Here is a 19,530-nt window from a genome sequence, read left to right as displayed (position 1 = left end):
CTGACATGTATTTTTGGGAAGTGCACTATCCAAATCAAAACGGGCCTATTTCATCCGGCCAACCCATTGATGCAGTGGGCCTCGTTTTACCACTTCCCATAAACATGCCCACCAATTTTTAGCGGGAAAGCAGAATGAAAATGGCGGGAATCGTAAATATGTTATCCATAACTATGATCAGTCCTCTTCATTCGTCCACCGACGTATCTGCCATAAGGAAAAAAAATAACAAAGAAGAAGAAGACAAGAAGAAATGTTCTCCAGCAGCCAGATAGATGTCGCCGGCGGCGGCTTTTCTTCTTCACAAGCCACTGACTCATCCCGCTCCTCAGCCAAGGTCAAATTCTACTTTATCCCATTTTCTTTCATTTCACAATTTTCTTTATTATTTTGTTATTTACTCTTTTTTTTGAATATTTGGACACATTTGAAAAAAAAGAGTCGAGATGCACAGCCGATGGTTCCGGTAACGGTGAAGCAAATAAGCGATGCAGTACTATCAACTGATGACAAATCAAGCTTTAAGATCGACGGAGTTGATGTAAAAAATGTGGGTTTAGTTTTTGTATCCCTTTGAAAATTGTTTTCTTACCTTTTTTTTTCACAATATTTGATTTTTAATATATGAAGATACCTGATTTGTATCGGGTTTCAGGTGATGTTGGTGGGAATGGCATTTAACAAATCTGAAAAGGTTACGGATGTCCAATTTGAGATTGATGATGGGACTGGCCGTATTGGTTGCCTTAGATGGTATACTATTTACCATTCACTTCACATTTAGCTCTCTGTCAGTTTGTATAAGGGGGTTAGGACAATGTCTAAATTCAAATGTTCATTTGAAATTTTTTTTAACTCAGATTCCAATTTGATGTGGACAGCCATTCACTCTTTTGGGAAATTGGATGCCCTTGACGTGCTTCATATTAATAGTAATAGCTAGAATATTCATGGCGTATGGAATCTTATGTTTGATTTCGCTGTCAAGAAATTACTTGCATCTTGGAAATTAAGGTAATCAGAAGTAACGGGAGGAAATTATATCAGAGGGTCAAATAGCCTCAGTTTTCATCATTTGATATGTAAACCATGAATGCCTGATTCCTGTTATGTGTGTAGAAATGTTAAAAACATATACCAATATGCTTTATGTTTTCTTAGGTTCTACTAACGCTTAACCTTAGATAAGTTAGTCTTGCGTCAAGTTGATCATCTTGACAACCTGTATTAGAGGTTGTTAGTTTGTTACTAACCAAGCATTAATGCTGTGACAGTGTGGGAAATCAGATGGCTAATGGCATTGTTGGTTGTTTACTGCAAGTGTAGTTTATATTGAAGTTCATCTTTGGCTAAGTATGTATTCATGTTATACATTGCAGGATCAATGACGCCGTGGACACCAAGGAAGTCGGGAGAATAGAGTAAGATCTCCGACTTTGTTAGTTCTGCTTCTTTTACATTTAACTTCAAACCATGTTTTTTGTTTGAATTATAGGGATGGGAAGTATGTTCGAGTGCATGGACTTTTGAGAGCATTGCAAGGCAAAAAGCAACTACAGGTCTTTGCCATCAGGTAGGCATCATTTTGCAATTTAATATGAGCTTTATTCAAATTTTTTTCTGAGAAATAAAAATTCTTGGCCTGAGCTGTCGCTATTTGAGTTATATTGTCCTCATTTAAGATTATTAAACGATTTGAAAATGACATCTATCTAATTGTAGCATTAATAGCAACTCGGTGTTGGATGCTTTTTCTTTTGCTGGAATCGGAGGTGAAAACTTTAGGAAATTTGTTCAATTGGATTGCGTATTTTTTGAGGAGATCAATCTTTATGTTCATGTTATATTTTTTCTATTGTCATGCCATAATTGCACATTGGCTAGCTAATAGAGTGTCCATAGATGACTAATATTTTGCCATTTTTGTATACCAATGGTTGAATTTTTTCTTGATTTCAGGCCTCTGAATAACTATGATGAGCTCTCAAGCCACTTTCTCGCCTGCATACATTACCACAGCTTTAACACCAGACGGGTATAAATACAACTTTTGCTTGTTATCTGTTTCAACAATGCGTAGCATGCAGTTATTGAATAGGTTATACTTGTTAATTATTTCATCTTCTAATATATTGTCAAATATACATGGCGCAGAATGGAGTCACTGCCCCTTCTCAAGTTCATAATCCAATTTCAGCAGTTAGCACTCCTGTGAATGGACACAAGAGCTCCTCTTCAAATCAAGTCAGTTGACATTAATACTCGCCTAGCATTAGATTACTTGATCTTTATAATGTTTCTGATTCGTTCTTCTGGACTTCTCAGTTCTATGGAGAATATAGCACGGATGGACTCAAGGGCATTGATAAAATGGTGATAGAGTACTTGGAACAACCTTCCTCAGTGTAAGTCATAAAAGTTGATGCAAATGGTCTGCACCGCATAGAAACGTAAATAACTGTCACTGGAATAGTTTGTCTAGATGGGCTGCATGACCGGTGTAATTTGCTCCGGAATATATTGCTAACAGCGCGGAACAGGGAAATGGCTAGCGCAATTTGTTTTTCACTAGAAAATGGATTGTCTTCATCTTCGATTTGAAAATTAAATAACTACTTGATATTCTTCCGAGTCCGTTTATTTAAAATTTGAGTTTGTACATGGTCTTTTTTTATGCTTATTGACTTGAGCTATTCCCATGTTCCAGGGCTCAGGAAAAGGGAGTTCACAGGAATGAAATTGCCCAGCACCTCAAAATTCCTCTGGAAAAGATCTTGTACTTACCCTCTCTCTCTCTCTCTCCCTCTCTGCTTGCGTGCGGATATAGTAATGAAAGCAACTCACCAGTTTTCTTTCCCCCCTTTTGTCAATGTTGTAGGGAGACTATTGAGTCCCTAGAATCAGAAGGGCTGATTTACTCAACAATTGATGAATGTCATTACAAGTCCACTACCTGTGGTTGAAGTCATGACATGCATATGCCCCAGATCAATGCGAGGATTGATAGCAAGATCATCATGCACCCATGCTTGCACTCATTTACTTAGGTTGGATGTCCTATTTTGTTAGTAGTAGAGTTGAAAAGGGAACATCGGCTCCATGATAAGTAAAATCCAGCAGACTTTTGTACGCTCGAAAAGTTTCCAACCTTATTTAGATAGCCCGTGTTTTGGCTCTGTCTGTTCTGATGTAAAGGGTAAAACAACTTACTGCTCTCTTAGGATTGAACTTCACCTTGAAAACTTTGCAGTAAATGATTGATCAAAGACTTAAAATCCGTTGCAGCTTCTGTTTTGCAGCCGCAATATGATGTCTCAAAGGATGAAGGATTATTAGATTCTGTCGTCCTTTAGAAGTTAAAGTTAAACCCGGCTAAAGGGCTCCACCTTCATTAAATCAAAATGCTAGAGCTAGACCAATTATTCATATATTGCTTCATAATCCTTCGCAAGTGCAGTCTGATTTGAGTGTGAGAAGTTACGCAACTTTTTCTTCCCTCACGTGGAAAGTTGGAAGTCGGAACCTTGTTAGCTAAGTACATTTGGTTCCGCAGGTGGCATTGTGGTATTATCAAACACCCAAAGCCTTTACTTTTTGTTTATTATGTGAATGGTAAATTATAACATTTTGACAAAAAAAAAAAAGAGAAGAAAATGGCAAATTATTACTTGGTGAAAGTGCATTAGATATTCAAAGAGTTATTCATCATGTCAATGATAAAATTGAAATGCAACCAATGATTTGTGATAACCTGAGGCTTTGTTTGTCTTGGAGGGAAAGGAATGGAAGGAATATGGTATTTTTTGTTTGGATTCTTGTGCAAATGTCATGGCCCTTGACTTACAACTTCAGCCTACCAATTGGGCCTACTCGGACTGGTTTTGATAGGCCCATTTTTTGACCATTTTAAAAATGCTAAAAAACTTTTTAGGCCATGCCCAGCCCAAATGATTAAAACCCGGATGCTTCCTATTTCCAATTATTCTTAGTTTTTATTTATAACCATGTGTGATTTATACAGTGGATTCAGATTAACAAGTGGGTGGTCGGAAACTTAATTTTAGTGGACTTAATTTTGTAAAGGACGCAAAGTCAGCAACATTTTAGAAGTGAGAGACAAAAATAATCATTTAACAAAATGTGGGAACATTTTGAACAGAGCAATTTTCCTCTTTAAATATATAAAAATACATAATAATTGGGTCAAGCTAGAGACGAGGTGTAAATTTTACAAAACACAAATTGCTACTCGTGGCCACTTGGTTTGACTAGTCAATGAACCACGAACGTGCTTTAATGGAGTTGAATTCGATTACAAGTATTTTTTAGCAAGAATTTTCACAAACTACACTTATGCGAATTCCACAAGTACAATCAAAGTACAATTGCTGATTTCTGACTGCACCCATGAAACGATTACGAGTATCGAACCACTTAATTTTCGACGCCACATGGCTACTAATAAATTTCTGATACTCCTTCAGTTTACGCTTAGGTACGTTGCAGTTTTATTTCTTAGTACGTGTTATTTGTCTTGCAGTTTAGCGTTAATTTCTTTGTCGATCCTTTTTGCAGTCTCCTGTTTTCCTTGGAAGAGTAAACAGAGCATTAGATGAAATAATAAAATTGTACTAGCATACATTGGGTTGCTTAATGGTTATTATTGGTTTCTGTTCTTGTGTTGGACTTGGGAGGGTTTTATTTATGTTCTTTTTTTTATCGGCTGCCATCTGTTATTGATTAATCAATAGCCTGTAAAACTCGTGAAAATAATAATATGCATGCATCTCTTTTTTCTCAGGTTGAACAATGAGAAGACAAGAAGCTGCAGATTAAATCAAGGACGTACACATTCCTAGGCGAGATCACACGTGTAATGTGATTTTGGCTGTGAGAGAGAAGTCACGTGATTTTCACTCCACCGCCCACTTTTTCCCTTCCCCTCTAAGCTTTACTTAGCAGATTACCAGGAGAAAATTCGACAGTAAAAAATATTCCTAACTTAGCTTTAGGTGGTGAGCTGATTCTGGTCTTCGATCCTTTTTGGGCTACATTCGTGGACCATTGCCCATCAGACTAAAAGGGCTTTTGTTAAAATGCCTTAGACCTACTTGAATGACTTCATGGTCCCATCCCACCCATCTAGTATGAGTTTCTTTTCTTTTTTCCGTTTTTTTTTTTAAAACTCTTCCTGTGGAAGGACGTAAAGAATTTACAGGCAAAATGAAAGCCCTTTTTCACTATATTTAACATTTTTGTTCCTCATTAAATATTTTCTAAAAAAATTAATTTCCTAATTACCCAATTTCAGATGATTATTGTACATTTCTGCGCACAGATGAGAAAATGATTAAAAAAATTAGAGTTTGTTTGAATAGGTAATGTTTTAGAAAGTATATTTTGTTACGCCATTGAAACTCTTTTTGCTTACAATTATACTATTTATTCATTTTTATCACATACTTCCTCCGTCTCATATATTTAGTCATATTTGACGATATGTACTTTTTATACATAGTATGCTCCACTAAAAAAAAATTTCTTTTATTCCACTTTTACCTTGTTGGTCAAAGTAAAAAGTAAAAAACAATCACATCACATTTGTCTTTATGTATCATTAATGAAGGTCAAAAAGGGAATTTTAGAGTATAAAGTTATTAGAAATGTCAAATATGACAAATCGTTTGGAACAGTCAAAAAGGAAAAGTATGACACTTTTAATGAAACGGACGGAATATATCGTATCATAAAAAATTATTATAGTATTATTTTTAAACAAAAAAAAATTTTCCAGATTCGAGGCATTAACAAATTATATAGGTTTAACTCTTATCCACACAGCTGAGTACCCCAAAGAAAAAAGAGTAGGTGTAACATGTTTTAATATTAGAGTGATTATAGTACATAGGAATAAAATTAATAGTAATACATACCATGTAGCAGAAACAATTGCTAAGTAATACTAGTAGTTGATTAAAGAATTGGAAGGTCATGTGGGGAGGGTAACAAAGTGATCATGCAGTAATAATAGCGCTAGTCAAAAGATTTGGGGGGAACGAACGAACGTGTGGAATGATTCGTTTCACTCGAGTCGTTTTTGACCGTTGACCAATTATGGGGCCTTTGGTAAATCATGAGAGACACCCAGCTCCCGTCGGAGCCATTAATTCTTATATATACTTTCTATTAAATATTTTCCATTGAAGCCTCGTATGCATTTATTTTATTTTTTTCGTTGCAAATATCATGATTAATCAAATTCTACTGCCGACCATGTCCCGCCGAATTCTCAGCCAATCACTACCGGGACACCCACGCTTTGCATCTTTTTCTTTTTTTTTTTTTGGGGGGGTTGGGTCAATTCGGAACGAAAAGCTGCTTGTCGTATGACTTATTGTACTCGCCATCACTTCCATCTGATCTGTCATCGTTTTTTATTTTTGTATTTATATTTATTGTTCACTTTTCGTGTTCACTAGACGTGGAAGCTTGAATTGTTCGTTTAGTCATTGGAGCAAATTGACTACACGAAACAAAGCGATGACAAAAACTTGCGATGGTCTGCAGACTAGGGTTGCACGAGAGTCAAGCAACTTGCGCAGAATTCGAGTCGAGTTCAAATTGATCAAGTCAAATTTAAATTAAAATTGAAATTTAAAGAAACTCAAGTCACAAGTTTTGCGAGACGACTCGATAGTCTGCAGTCTAGGACTGTATATTATGAGTCAAATCGCTCGCAAGCCAATCACGAATAATTCAAGTCGAATTTGAAATGATCAAATTGAGTTCAAACTCAAAGTTGAGATTAAAAATATTCAGTTCGTTAGTTTACGAATCGACTGGATTTTATATATATATATATATTTAAAAATTTTATTTTAATAATAAAATTACATATATATTCCTAATATTTTATTATGTATTAAGAAAATTTACTATTTTATTTATTTTTTAAAAAATAGAATGTAATTATTTTTATTATTTTAAACTCTAGTTTGAACTTGACTCGGTTCAATTTTGAATTTGAATTCGAATTCAAACTTTATATTGAAAGCTCGTCGAACTCAAATTCGAATATAGTAAAATTAAATCAAAACTCGACTCGATTAGATCAAAACTTAAGTTGAGTCGGTTTGTTTACAACCTAATTTGCACTCTAACCATGCATACAAAAGTACCATTTCAATTGTTTTTCATGCTTCGCAACTAAAAGTGGATTATTTTAGGAGTTTGCAGGGCTATGAATCAACATATAGAGCAGAATTTCGCAATACACAAGTGAATTTGGTAAAAGATTAAAGGAAAATAAAAAAATTACAGATGCTTTGATTTTCATAATATCAAACTCTAATCTCTAATTTGTTTTTCTTTGGTAAACAAAAGGCAGAGAACCAACAATATTTTATCATGTTTAGGCACTGTTTCGTGAAAAGGGACAAATTAAAAGATAGAGGTTTGAGTACCATTTTTTGCCAAAGGAATAGTAGTGTAAAAGAAGGCGCGGACGCAGGGACTATTGAAGATTTGAAGGATGAAGCATGGCGAAGGGGGAGAGATAGCACTTTAGGACGCGTGGCAGGGGAGTAGAGTGTGGCAAATGCAATGCATATGGCTGCCATTTCCGAATCTATCCTCTCTGCATACTGCACAAAGGGCAGGCTGAGGCCCCTCGTCCTCTTCACCAACCCCCATCTCTCCTTCTCCCTCACACACACACACACACTCTCTCTCTCTCTCTGTCACACACACACACAGAGGTAGATGATATATATATATTTAGTCCATACCTGCCTGGGTGCCCGGCCGGGGCCAAATTTAAGCTTGGACGTTGCAGATGCTGAGTTTTAAAAAGTACAGGTTATATGTACGTACTTTCTTGCTTTACCGGCTGCTTCTTCCTGCAACATTTCATGGTCTTATCCTCTGCCTGCCTCCTGCTGAGGTCCCATCCAGCCGGGATGGGATTTGGAGGAGAAACAAAATTCTTGTATAAATTATACGGTCAAATTCTATTTTAGATATACACTAGTAAGTATAAATTCCAGGCTACTGCAAATTTGATCCACAATTTTATTTGAAGTCACGACATGCGTACACTCAACCAGCCTTGTTCTTGTTTATTTTAGGTTTTATAAAAACTGATGATAGATATTAATTATAAAATTATGATCAAAATCAGCTAAAGTTACTCTTTAGTAAATTTTAAATTTTAGTTTTTTAACTTTTAAAAAATCTAAAATGTAAACGTTAGAGTAATGAAGGAAATTAAACGATAACAAGCCCGTCTATGCCACAAATTTTGCAGGTAGACGTTACATATTTATCAATCAAGAAGAGAGACCGTCCTTGTTTATCATCCTATTCTTTTTATCTTAACAAATTTCACAATAAAGTAATAGTACTCTAGTTCTTTTTTCTTTTTTTTTTGAAGGAAAGTAATACGTGGGTTTGTTTGGATAGGGTATTATTTGGAATAATTACTGTAGCACTTTTTGTGATGTGATATATGTGAGATAAAAAGGTGATTGGAAATATAAAAAGATGGGTTGGAAAATGTGTTTATAATGCAAGCGAAATATTATTTGAAATAAATTTTGTATCCAAACACCCCCACTACTAGTTCCAAATACAAGTTCAAAAGGCAAAAGTGCAAACTATTCTGACAACCAAAAGTATAGTACTAAGAAAAAGGGCGAGGCATCGAGAAAAATGTAAAAAGAACAGGGACGGCCGAGGAGAGAGTGGATTCGCATCATTCCTTCCAATATGAAACAGCAGTAAACTGTATAAAAATGTGTTTCTTTTATAATATGTTTCCTTTAGAGCCAAAAGAAAATGATTCGTCACCTTGTGAAATGCTCCCCTATGTTTGAAGGGTATTAGCAATTTGGAACCTTGCGCCTTCTATCTTCAAAAAAATGAAATCCATCCCGTCCCTAAAATCTATATCAAGAAAATTTGCTATAGTGAAGGACACAACTAGCTGGTCAATGGCCGATTCTCGGTTAATTATTTTAACTGGTTATAAATTTTGATTTCAGCTAACTAATTTTTGTAATGTTCTCGATTGTTTTTACACTTGGATTATATATTTATATTTTTTTTACTTATTAGAAAAAGTTAAAATTTATAATAAACTTGATTCTAACTATTCTTTATAATCAGTTTCTATAATCAGAATTTAGAAAGCAACCAAGAATAAGGCCAATAAACACTGCATTCTTCATATTAAAGATGTTATACTTTTTATTTTGAAATTTTCTAAAATATTTATCATCTCATCAAAATTAAATTAAATTTTGATCTCCTCTTCCAATAATATTTCCACTTTTATGTATATTTCATACTAATTTTAAATTTAAAATTTGAATTTTTGAGAACAATTTTACAAACAAATCCATGAACATCCCCTATTTTTAAAAAGTGCAAATGATTTGGAGTAGAGGGAGTAGACGAACTTGCTGTGTTTCGGCTACCATACGCAAGTTGCTGTCATGGAACATGCAAAATGACCCCATATGACTTTGCTTTGTGGTTATAAATATAAAGCATAAACGCCTTGTAACAAAAATCTCATAATAAATCCTACATTATCAATTATCAAGTCATCACTACAAAATTGGGATATTGTTGTAAAATAGTGCCCGAGAATCTCTAGCCACATTGGCACTTCCGACGCCAAAATTATTATTATTATTATTATTTTGAGGAACCGACACAAAAAATACAAAGAATTTGTTTACTACTACGAAATCATTCCCTTTCATAACTCACAGTTTTTTGTATGAGTGTTTCGATAAATGGACTCTGCGAAGACACTTCAAAAGCCGGCAACTACGAAATCATTCCATTTGGGGATATATTATACCCAAATCAAAGTGCCGATTCCTCATCCTCTACGTGCAAGGAAAGCGGGGTGGGAGAAAAATAAAAGGGAATGCCACGTGTAACCACTGGGGCCCAAAATCAAATAATTTGTCGGGCGTCCTTATGGGTCGTCGTGTCCCCTTCTTCACCTTCTTGCTTCCCCACAAACAGCCACACCTAAAAATTCTCTCCATCTATGAGACGATCCATCTACCTCCTCTTTTTATCTTTTCCTTTTCAAAATTCTTTTACTTTTACCTTTTTTTATTTTTCAATCTTTAAAAGTTGATTGTCCCATGTTTGTCCTCGCAAAATTTTCTCTTTCTTCCCCATCTTATGAAATATGAATTGGTCCAGTCATTAGAAACTCCACATACAATGACTACTTTTTTTATTAACCTTGCAAAATTTTAAAGCTCCATCCTGCATAAATTTCTTAACTTTCTTTGCAAACTTCGAAGTTTCTATGCACTAATAATTGTCTTGTATAAATCTCCTTTCGTTGAAGAAATATCACTAAAAACCAAGTATGAGCTCTTTCTTTATGCTCCTGGACTTCTCCCTTATTACTGCCCCTTTTTTTTCAAAAAATATGTGCATTTTCTATGAACACATTTGTCAATACCTTTTTATCTTAAATATATTAAAATACTATTGTATTTTTTTTTTACAAAAATTTTAAAAAATAACAATCTAAATGAGCTCTTAGATTCAGTTAAGACTGGGTTTTGGTGCGATTGAGCGTGTGCTGTTGTATTTTTTTTTTTAAGTTAACTTTGATACAATTGTATTACTCATTGAGTTAGTGTACAAATAATATATATATTAAATTATTTAATAAAAACAACAACTGTACAATTCATAATAAATCTAATTGCCCCGTCCTTAATCACCACAAGAGGTGTTAAACATAATCCAATTATATTGATTAAATGGATATGGGTATGCAACAATGAACTTTGAATGAGTCCATAAATGACGATCCAATCAAACTGATTTAATTGATAAGTAGTGAGTTGACTCAACTCACCCATTTATTCCTATTAATTAAAATAATTATGTATATATATATATATATTTAGACTCAATTTTTAGTAGGTGTTAAGCAAGTAAATTTGAATTTTCTACCAATATAATAATAATAAAATATCGTTATTTCTTGTCAAATAATATGCAAAAAATGTTTAAAAAATAAAATTTCAAGTGAATCATAAATAGATAATTAAATATATCCATACCTATTTTCTAAATTGATATAAATCAATTGATTTATTTTGACACATTTATTAAATAAATATAAATAAATTAGACTAATTTATTTATTATCCAATTATAACCCGTTCAAATCAGTTAAGCTCATCCATTTAGGTAGGCACCCCTAGCACCCTATCGTCCGAAGAGTCTGTAGTAACAACAATCGGTATAACACGTAGGGAAAATCGTCAATTTAGTCCCTAAACTTTTTTTTTCCGTCAATTTAGTCCCTATACATTATTTATAGCCAATTTAATCCCTAAACTTATATTTCGATTCCAATCAAGGAACTTAGCGGCGGCGCCACCTCATAATTTCCATCGGCTTCCAGATCTAGGAACCCAGAAGGGGTATTTTAGGGACTTCCATATTTTTCATATTTCCCTTTGACTTTCATCTTATTTCTATATGGTCTTCACCTTCAACGACACCTCCCTCTCCTCTATCACATCAGAGCGTCTACTCCGGGCTATGCAGAGCGTCTACTCCGTCCTCTGCTCCCTCAACCTCCAGGACAAGGTCTCCATCACCACTGCCCACTCCCTCGCCGTCCTCCAGACCTCCTACCTCCCCTTCGCCTGCAGGTTCCACCCGGACCTCACCCCCTGCTTGACTGCCATCCTCAACTTCCATCTCAAGACCGGCTCCCCTTTCCTCATCAATGCCTACCCCTACTTCGCCTACAAGGCCAACCCCAAGCAGGTCCCTCTGGAGTTCGTCCTTTTCCAGCCCAACTCCGGGATCGTCGATCCCGCCACCCCTACTGTATTTATTCCAGTGTAAACAATTATAATAAACCCCAGTTTCCTCGAAACTTTGTAAAAAAATTAAAGAATTTCCATCTTTGCCTCCTCATCATCGGGATGAATTATGCAGAGTTATCTCCTTCAAAAGCTTGTTAAAGTGCTGGGAAGAAGATCAATGGGGGTGCGTGCCATAGCTGCTTTGGCATTGTATAATGTATAGTTCTAATATATAGTATATCCAAAGCCTTACTCATCATTACGCACCACATACAATTTGTTTGGTGCTCAGCGAAGAAGGGCCGGCTTAGATTATGGGCGCACCAACTACGAATGCTTTGCAAAGTTGAATTCCTTCAGGATTCCGCTATAGGAAACCCGCAAGCGGGTTTCAGGCTATTTAACAAATTACTTAAAAAAAAAAATTTTTTTTTACATGCAAGCTGCGTTGAGTTGCACATGCCCATCGGAGGGCCCTAGGATGCCCAGCAAACCTCCCCTCTCATCCTCACCCTTCAGGTGAGGGTTTGAGAGTATGTGTTTGATATAAATAGAACAGAAACGCAGCTTTTAGTCATTTTACATAAGGGGGAAACCCGCAAGCGGGTTTCAGGCAGGCTATTTAACAAATTACTTAAAAAAAAAAAAATTTACATGCAAGCTGCGTTCTTCAAAAGGGTATTTTCGTCTATTCACTCAGGAAACCCGCAAGCGGGTTTCAGGCAGGCTATTTAACAAATTACTTAAAAAAAAAAAAATTTACATGCAAGCTGCGTTCTTCAAAAGGGTATTTTCGAGACCGGTTGGCCCTCCAAGGGGGACACCGACGAGGCCGGAGCCACTCCGGAGAATGCCAAGAAGTACAACGGCAACCTCATCAACAAGCTGGTGTGCGGGAAGAAGGGGACGCCCATGAGGCCCAACGCCGACTTGAACATCTATGTCTTCGCCCTTTTCAACGAGAACATGAAGTCCAGCCCAACCTCCGAGAGGAACTACGGCCTCTTCAAGCCGGATGACTCCTCGGCCTACTACATTGGCTTCAACAGCACCGGTCTCCTTTCCACTTCCTCCAATACCTCCACTACTCCTAGTAGTACTGGTAGTAGCAGCAGCAGCAGTAGTAGTGTTCCTCTTGGCTCCTCCTCCTCCTCCGGTAGCACCACTTCTTCCACAGCAGTAGTAGTATCATAAGATGAAAGTCAAAGAGAAATATGAAAAATATGGAAGTCCCTAAAATACCCCTTTTGGGTTCCTAGATTTGGAAGCCGATGGAAATTATGCGGTGGCGCCGCCGCTAAGCTCCTTGATTGGAATCGAAATATAAGTTTAGGGATTAAATTGGCTATAAATAATGTATAGGGACTAAATTGACGGAAAAAAAAAGTTTAAGGACTAAATTGGCGAAATTTCCTAACACGTAAAGTTACCACAGTATCGATCTAATTTTGTAAGGGGAAAAAAAAAAAGAGCAGTAAGTAGCATGACAAGTATATCTTCCGTGTGTGGAGTCAAGAGAGACAGACAACAGAGACCGCCCAGTCATCCCATGAAATGCTTCCACTTGTTTTACTCTGCAACCCTCCCTACATCAATAGTCAATTCCCATGCATATGCATCCTGCATATTGCATAATGCATTAACACACACACGCACGCACACACACCAAGCCCAGACCACTGTACACACACAACCATTACCTCCATTAATTATAGTACTGCTAATTTCTACAAGCCATTGCCTCCCACCGGGCCACCACCCCCCGCTCCCCACAGCCCGTCTTACCTCTTACCTTAGAGACTCTGCCGGTATATGTGTGTAATTTTTTTTTTTTTTTTTGGGGGTAGAAAACTGGTCTGGGTTGCTGGTACATGTATGTAATGTAAAGACTCTGAGAGCGACCTCGATCCTCGTGCAACTTCTCCATTTTACCTCTATATTTGTGTCCTCTCCTTTCACTAACTCAAAGTATATTTTTCTCTGGTCTCCACTTCACTACACCTTCCTTCCTTTGAGATAGTAGTGGCAGTAGTGGTAATTTTCATCACCTCAATCATCCCCAATCTTTCCTGCTTTTCTCTCACTTACAGCAAGAATACATATTAGCTAGCTTAGCTCAGGACTCAGGAGGCGCTGTTTCCCAAAGAACCCATCTGGCTTGGAAGTTAGATCTCTTTCTTTCACGCTCACCGACGACCACTTCCACTTCAAATTTCAAAACCCTATGGATTCTTCCCATCCCAACTGGCTCGCCTTCTCGCTTTCCAACCATCCTCTCTTTGAAGCCTTCAACTCCCCTACTTCCTCCAGTATAATCTCTCTCTCCCCTTATTGCTACTATTTTATTTGGCCTGGAAAATTGTTCACAATCTTTTACTAATATTCACTACAAAAAATGTTTTTTTTTATGTGTCTTTTATATTTTTTAGGTGGGGCGGTTATTAGAGCTGAAGAAGATAATGGAAACAATGGTGCAAGTGTGACTGCAGCAGCAGATTTATCAACAGTTCTCAACTGTTCTAGCCCCAAGCTTGAGGATTTCTTGGGTGGTGGGTCTAATGGTTCTTGTTCTTCTGCTGATGTTTGTCAGTTTGGCGGGGGAAATCAGACTTCAGCTTTGATTAACGCGGACGTGTATGATTCGGAGCTTAAATCAATAGCGGCTAGCTTTTTACGTGGATATTCAACCGAGCAGGCTGAATCCCAGAAGCAGTTGGCAGCTGTTCCACTGGCTCCTGAGCCGCCTGCGAAGAAGGCGGTCGAGACTTTTGGCCAACGTACGTCTATTTTCAGAGGGGTTACTAGGTAAGCACCGGTTAAGAATGGTTTTAAGGTTGTATTTATTGCTTGGTATGTTATTACTAGTATATGGTATTTGTTTAGTACTAGTATATAAGTAATTCCTTTTTTTTTCCCCCTCTGTTTTGAACTTCAGGCATAGGTGGACCGGAAGATATGAAGCCCATTTGTGGGATAATACTTGCAGAAGAGAAGGGCAAAGTCGCAAGGGAAGGCAAGGTATATATTTTCACTTCTCCAGGGTTTTCAGGTTTATAGTTGTTAATTTTTTTTAAAAATGAAAACATGCTATCGTGGTTATCCAAACTCAAATTTAAGTCGGAGATCTAAGCTCAGATTTTTAGGATTTCGAAAAGAGCAGGCAGGCCGTTTAGATTTTTCTTTAAATAATTATTGGGTTTATTTTTGGGCTAATAAGTTACAACACGAGCACGTAGTATTTCATTATTCGATGAGAAGAGATTCTCGTTCAGACTACTATAGGGTAGACGAAGGTGGGCTAATGTCGGTTGGTTCTTTATGTGGCATGTACTTGGGCGAATGATTATGGCGAATGGCCGATTCAAATCATGGCTCAGTTTATCTGGGTGAGTACTAATGATCTCTCTCATTGTATCATCATATTTTCCATTCTTGAGCACAGTTTGATAGTCAAATCATTTTTTGTAGAAGTATCGAAAGAGAATCTTCCTGCATGGACAAACAGTCTTCTAGGATTAGATTCTCCTTGGATTCTCATTTTCTGACACTACTGGTGTGTTTGGATGGTTTTCTTGTTTTACGCTTCGCAGGTGGATATGACAAAGAAGAGAAAGCAGCTAGGGCTTATGATCTCGCCGCCCTTAAATACTGGGGTCCGACCACCACCACAAATTTTCCGGTGAGCACATGAAGGCTATATGCATGCCCTTTGCTTGTCCACCCTGTAAACCTGAACAACGTTGGCTTGTGCCTGTTTAGGTGTCTAACTATGAGAAGGAACTGGAGGAAATGAAGCACATGACTAGGCAAGAATTTGTTGCTTCTCTTAGGAGGTTAGATTTCCTAGCCATGCTTTATTTAACCTGCATTTTCCCTCTTACCTTTGTTGGAGTTCTACCCGTTATTTACAATTTTTTGCTATCTCTCTTCCCTAATATTCTATTTTCTTGGTACTTTATGGTATTGCAGGAAAAGTAGCGGGTTTTCTAGAGGGGCATCAATCTACAGAGGAGTCACTAGGTGCATGCATGCATATAACCTTATAGTAAATGAATCATCTTGTCCTTTAACTAGCTAATGTAACTGGATGTCTGCGAAACTAATTTTTTGTGCCAAAACGTTCGATCAGGCACCATCAACATGGACGTTGGCAAGCTAGAATAGGAAGGGTTGCTGGCAACAAAGATCTCTACCTTGGGACCTTCAGTAAGTTCATATCTTTGTCGACAACATATCCTGATAAACCAAAGTACTTTCGTGCACCATTTCCCCGATCAGTCTTTTAAAGGAAAAAGTAATGCCAATTTTTAGAACAACAAATAATATGCGAGTAGTACAATTTGTGGCCGTGGAGGTGAATGCCCAAAAAATATCTTTTAAGGGGCCTTTGATAGCAATAAATGTGGTTCCATTACATGCCAATTTCCATGTTGTTGCCTTTTTTTCTAAACACGGGAGATAAATTAAAATTGAAAACAATGTTCAATTTTGTCTCTTGCACTTGAATTTTTCAGAAAATGTCGTTTAAGAGAATAGTTTCTTGATTTTGTACTTCCCCAACAGGTACCCAGGAAGAAGCAGCAGAGGCTTATGACATTGCTGCAATCAAATTTAGAGGCCTGAACGCCGTGACAAATTTCGACATCAGCCGTTACGACGTAAAAAGCATAGCAAGCAGCAATCTCCCGGTTGGAGGAATCAGCAACAATAAATCCAACAACAACAACAAGACATCATCAGATTCTTTATCTGATAACAAGAGCGGTGACGGAAGCAACCGGTCAGATGACCGAGACCACTCCTCAGCCACCTCGGTTTCCTTTGTTTCTCAGCCTTCAACATCAGCTCTCGGCTTTGGTTTGCCCATCAAACAAAACTCCCCATCAACCTCCGATTTTTGGTCTAGCCTCGGCTACCACAATAATAATGTCACTGCCAAAATCCCAACTCCTACAGCTATCCCACTTTTCCAAAATCCCAGTACCCCAAATGGTACAACATTGCAGTGTACAACACCCTCCTTCAACGTGGACTACCCAACTAATAATAATAATAATGGCTACTTCAGTGGTGGAGGGTACTTTCAGCAGCAGCATCAGCAGAGTAATGTTCTTGGTGGTGGTGGTGGTGGTGGTAATGGTAATGGTACAGGTACTAATAGTTCAAGTCCAAGTGAACAAGTTCCATTTGTGACAAGAATTGCATTAGGCAGCAGCAATGGGACTGGCAGTACTTATGATGCTGCCAATTTTGGTAATTGGATTTCGCCAACCCTTCATTCATTCCAACCTGCAAAGCCAAATCTATCAGTGTTCCAGACGCCAATTTTTGGAATGGAATGAGCCCATCAAAGATTTATTTATGGAAATGAAGGACGGGGAAATTGAAAGGGGACAGACGGGGAGCAGAGAAGTGAATGCTGTTCATGAGTTTGCTTAACATAAAATGGTGGGTTGGTCAAAAGGGCTAGAAAAACTTTTACTTTTTGCATGGGATGGTATAATGGGACTGACAATCATTTCACAGCAAAGCAAAAACTAGCAGCGGAGTACTTGCTAACTGAATCTTTTGTTTTGGTCTTTTCCCTTCTTTTGTTCTTTTTCTCCTTTACCTTTCTTTTCTTGTCCCGCTTTAGGACTGACATGATTAATCACGGTATAATGGAAAAGAAAAATCCTTTTGTAATTAATCCTTTGTCTGCTAGCTAGCTAGTTCCAATCTTGTGAACATCCTCCTTTTCAGCGTTTATTTACTACATTTTGTAGATTAAACATTGTAGCAATGCTGTATTAATGTGCAGTGGTGGAGCCCTGTTCCTGTTGCTGCATGCTTTCTACTTTTCAATCTTCGAATGCTGCCAAATTTGGCTTCAATTTAGCTTTTTTTTAAACAACGCTAGTAGTGTATCTTTGTGGAAGGGATAATGCCAATTTGTCTCCTCGTGTCTCGTTTAATGTCTGGCTTAGTTCTTCAATTTGTCTCCTTTTGTTTAAACTTTTTTTTGAGGGAATCCTTTTGTTTAAACTTGTGAAGACTTTTCTTCTGTATTTCCATCTAATGAGCTGTACATTAGTAAGATTTTGCTTAGTTTTGACTGGATAAAAATTCTAATGACACTTAGTAGTTGCTTTTGAATCAAAGAAAGAGTAATTTAACATGTTAGGTGGACTTTATTTAGCATGTGAATTAGCAAATGGAGTCTTATATATGTTAGAAAGAGTTTTTAAACTAGCCATTAGGCATGATGATGTTCTAATAGTTGGTTCAAACATTCATAAAAACTTTGATTATCAACATTTTGCAATACTTCAAGGGTGCATCGAGCACCGAGAGATTCCCCGTACAGTCGTACGATGGAATGAAAACCATGAATAACGAGATAGGGCTAGGAGCCTCTCAATTGAATTTCTCTTCATTATTGTTTCCTTAATTTCTCTGAATGTTAAACTCTATAAACTCTTATTATTTTTTAAATATCTTTCTATATTAGCATACTAAAAAAGATATTTTTTGAGAATACTTTGATATTCAATTTACATGAAATATTTAAACGGTGAAAAATGAGTCAAAACTGCAACAAAATTTATAATAATTGTTCAAAAGGTCGAATTTAATTCATTGTATATGGAAATGTATGTATAGCTACCACAAGTAATGTGAAATATATTATGAATGGCGTTGATTTTTAAAAATAAATTTGAAATTAATTTTATTCGAGTGTAATAGACAGAAATTCTCTCTAATGCAGTGGAAAGGAGCACGGCCCTAGCAAGATAATACTTATTCACGAGAGTGGGAAGGTCGAAGCATCTTCCGGACCTTCATCAAATTTGACATCCTACAAGTGGAAAGAAACAAGAGATTAAAAATTCTCCATTATGGTAGAACTAGGAAACCAAAAGAAAGAGTAAATTAGGAAAGACGTATTATATATATTGTCAGGGGATAATGCATAGTACCATTATTGTTTTTCTGGAGCCTGGATAATGGACAATAGTTTGAGTTTAACGCAGCATGGCTATTACGACGTGTTCGAAATGAAAGTAAAATGAAAAGGGGAATAAAAAAAGGAATTATCACCAGATGCGTGTCCTTGACTCAAAACTCAGAACCAAAGGGAAAAAAACAAAAACATAGTTGTATATATGGTCCCTTGTGAATTCAGGCAATGGTCGCCGCCGGTCTTGGTCCCGTTTTGAGGGAAGGCTTTTGATTATATATTTATTTATCTTTTTACTTGCTCAAAGGAAAGGAAAGTCAACTATAGCCTCATGTTCAACATCATGCTGCAATGAAGCACGAACCAAAGATTCACATAATAATTCAAGCATTTCGTCCCTTTTATCTGTTACCTATATGTGCATTTAGGTTGGTGGAAATAAAAATGGTTAAATTCTTGCGGAAATTGGAATCCATCAATGACAACTGCAATACGCAATGTGGTATATTTAACTACTGGGATTACTTCAATGATCAGGGGAGACCACTCAGAGATCTCACCGCTATCAAGTTGATTAGGATTTGAATCCTAAACCTCACAATTGGGGGTAAGAATGGTGTGGGAAGGAACGAGGAGGCCAAAAAAAAAAAGATATATTTGAGTGTTGACCTTAATTGTTTACATGCTTCTTTACCAATGGAACTAGAATAGAAATTTTTTTTTTTA

General features: G+C 36.9%; 2 protein-coding genes across 2 annotated transcripts; both read left to right on the top strand.

The window, feature by feature from the left end:
- Nucleotides 1-197: 197 nt before the first annotated feature.
- LOC113696118 (replication protein A 32 kDa subunit A-like) lies at nt 198-3,160 on the top strand. Its single transcript, XM_027215461.2, has 10 exons — nt 198-337; nt 440-550; nt 656-753; nt 1,380-1,421; nt 1,496-1,573; nt 1,960-2,035; nt 2,155-2,244; nt 2,326-2,405; nt 2,708-2,776; nt 2,879-3,160. The coding sequence occupies exons 1-10, from the start codon at nt 254-256 to the stop codon at nt 2,961-2,963; spliced, it is 813 nt and encodes a 270-aa protein (XP_027071262.1). The 5' UTR covers nt 198-253; the 3' UTR covers nt 2,964-3,160.
- A 10,787-nt stretch (nt 3,161-13,947) lies between these two features.
- Nucleotides 13,948-17,691, top strand: LOC113697309 (AP2-like ethylene-responsive transcription factor AIL5). Its single transcript, XM_072055225.1, has 9 exons — nt 13,948-14,173; nt 14,294-14,669; nt 14,800-14,882; nt 15,242-15,250; nt 15,455-15,543; nt 15,624-15,697; nt 15,834-15,884; nt 15,994-16,070; nt 16,428-17,691. The coding sequence occupies exons 1-9, from the start codon at nt 14,089-14,091 to the stop codon at nt 17,204-17,206; spliced, it is 1,623 nt and encodes a 540-aa protein (XP_071911326.1). The 5' UTR covers nt 13,948-14,088; the 3' UTR covers nt 17,207-17,691.
- The last annotated feature ends 1,839 nt before the right edge of the window (nt 17,692-19,530 follow it).

This window comes from Coffea arabica, chromosome 6e, assembly GCF_036785885.1.
Source record: "Coffea arabica cultivar ET-39 chromosome 6e, Coffea Arabica ET-39 HiFi, whole genome shotgun sequence".
NCBI lineage: Eukaryota > Viridiplantae > Streptophyta > Magnoliopsida > Gentianales > Rubiaceae > Coffea > Coffea arabica.
Note: the sequence above shows the minus strand (reverse complement) of the source record. Positions and strands in the feature narration are given on the sequence as shown.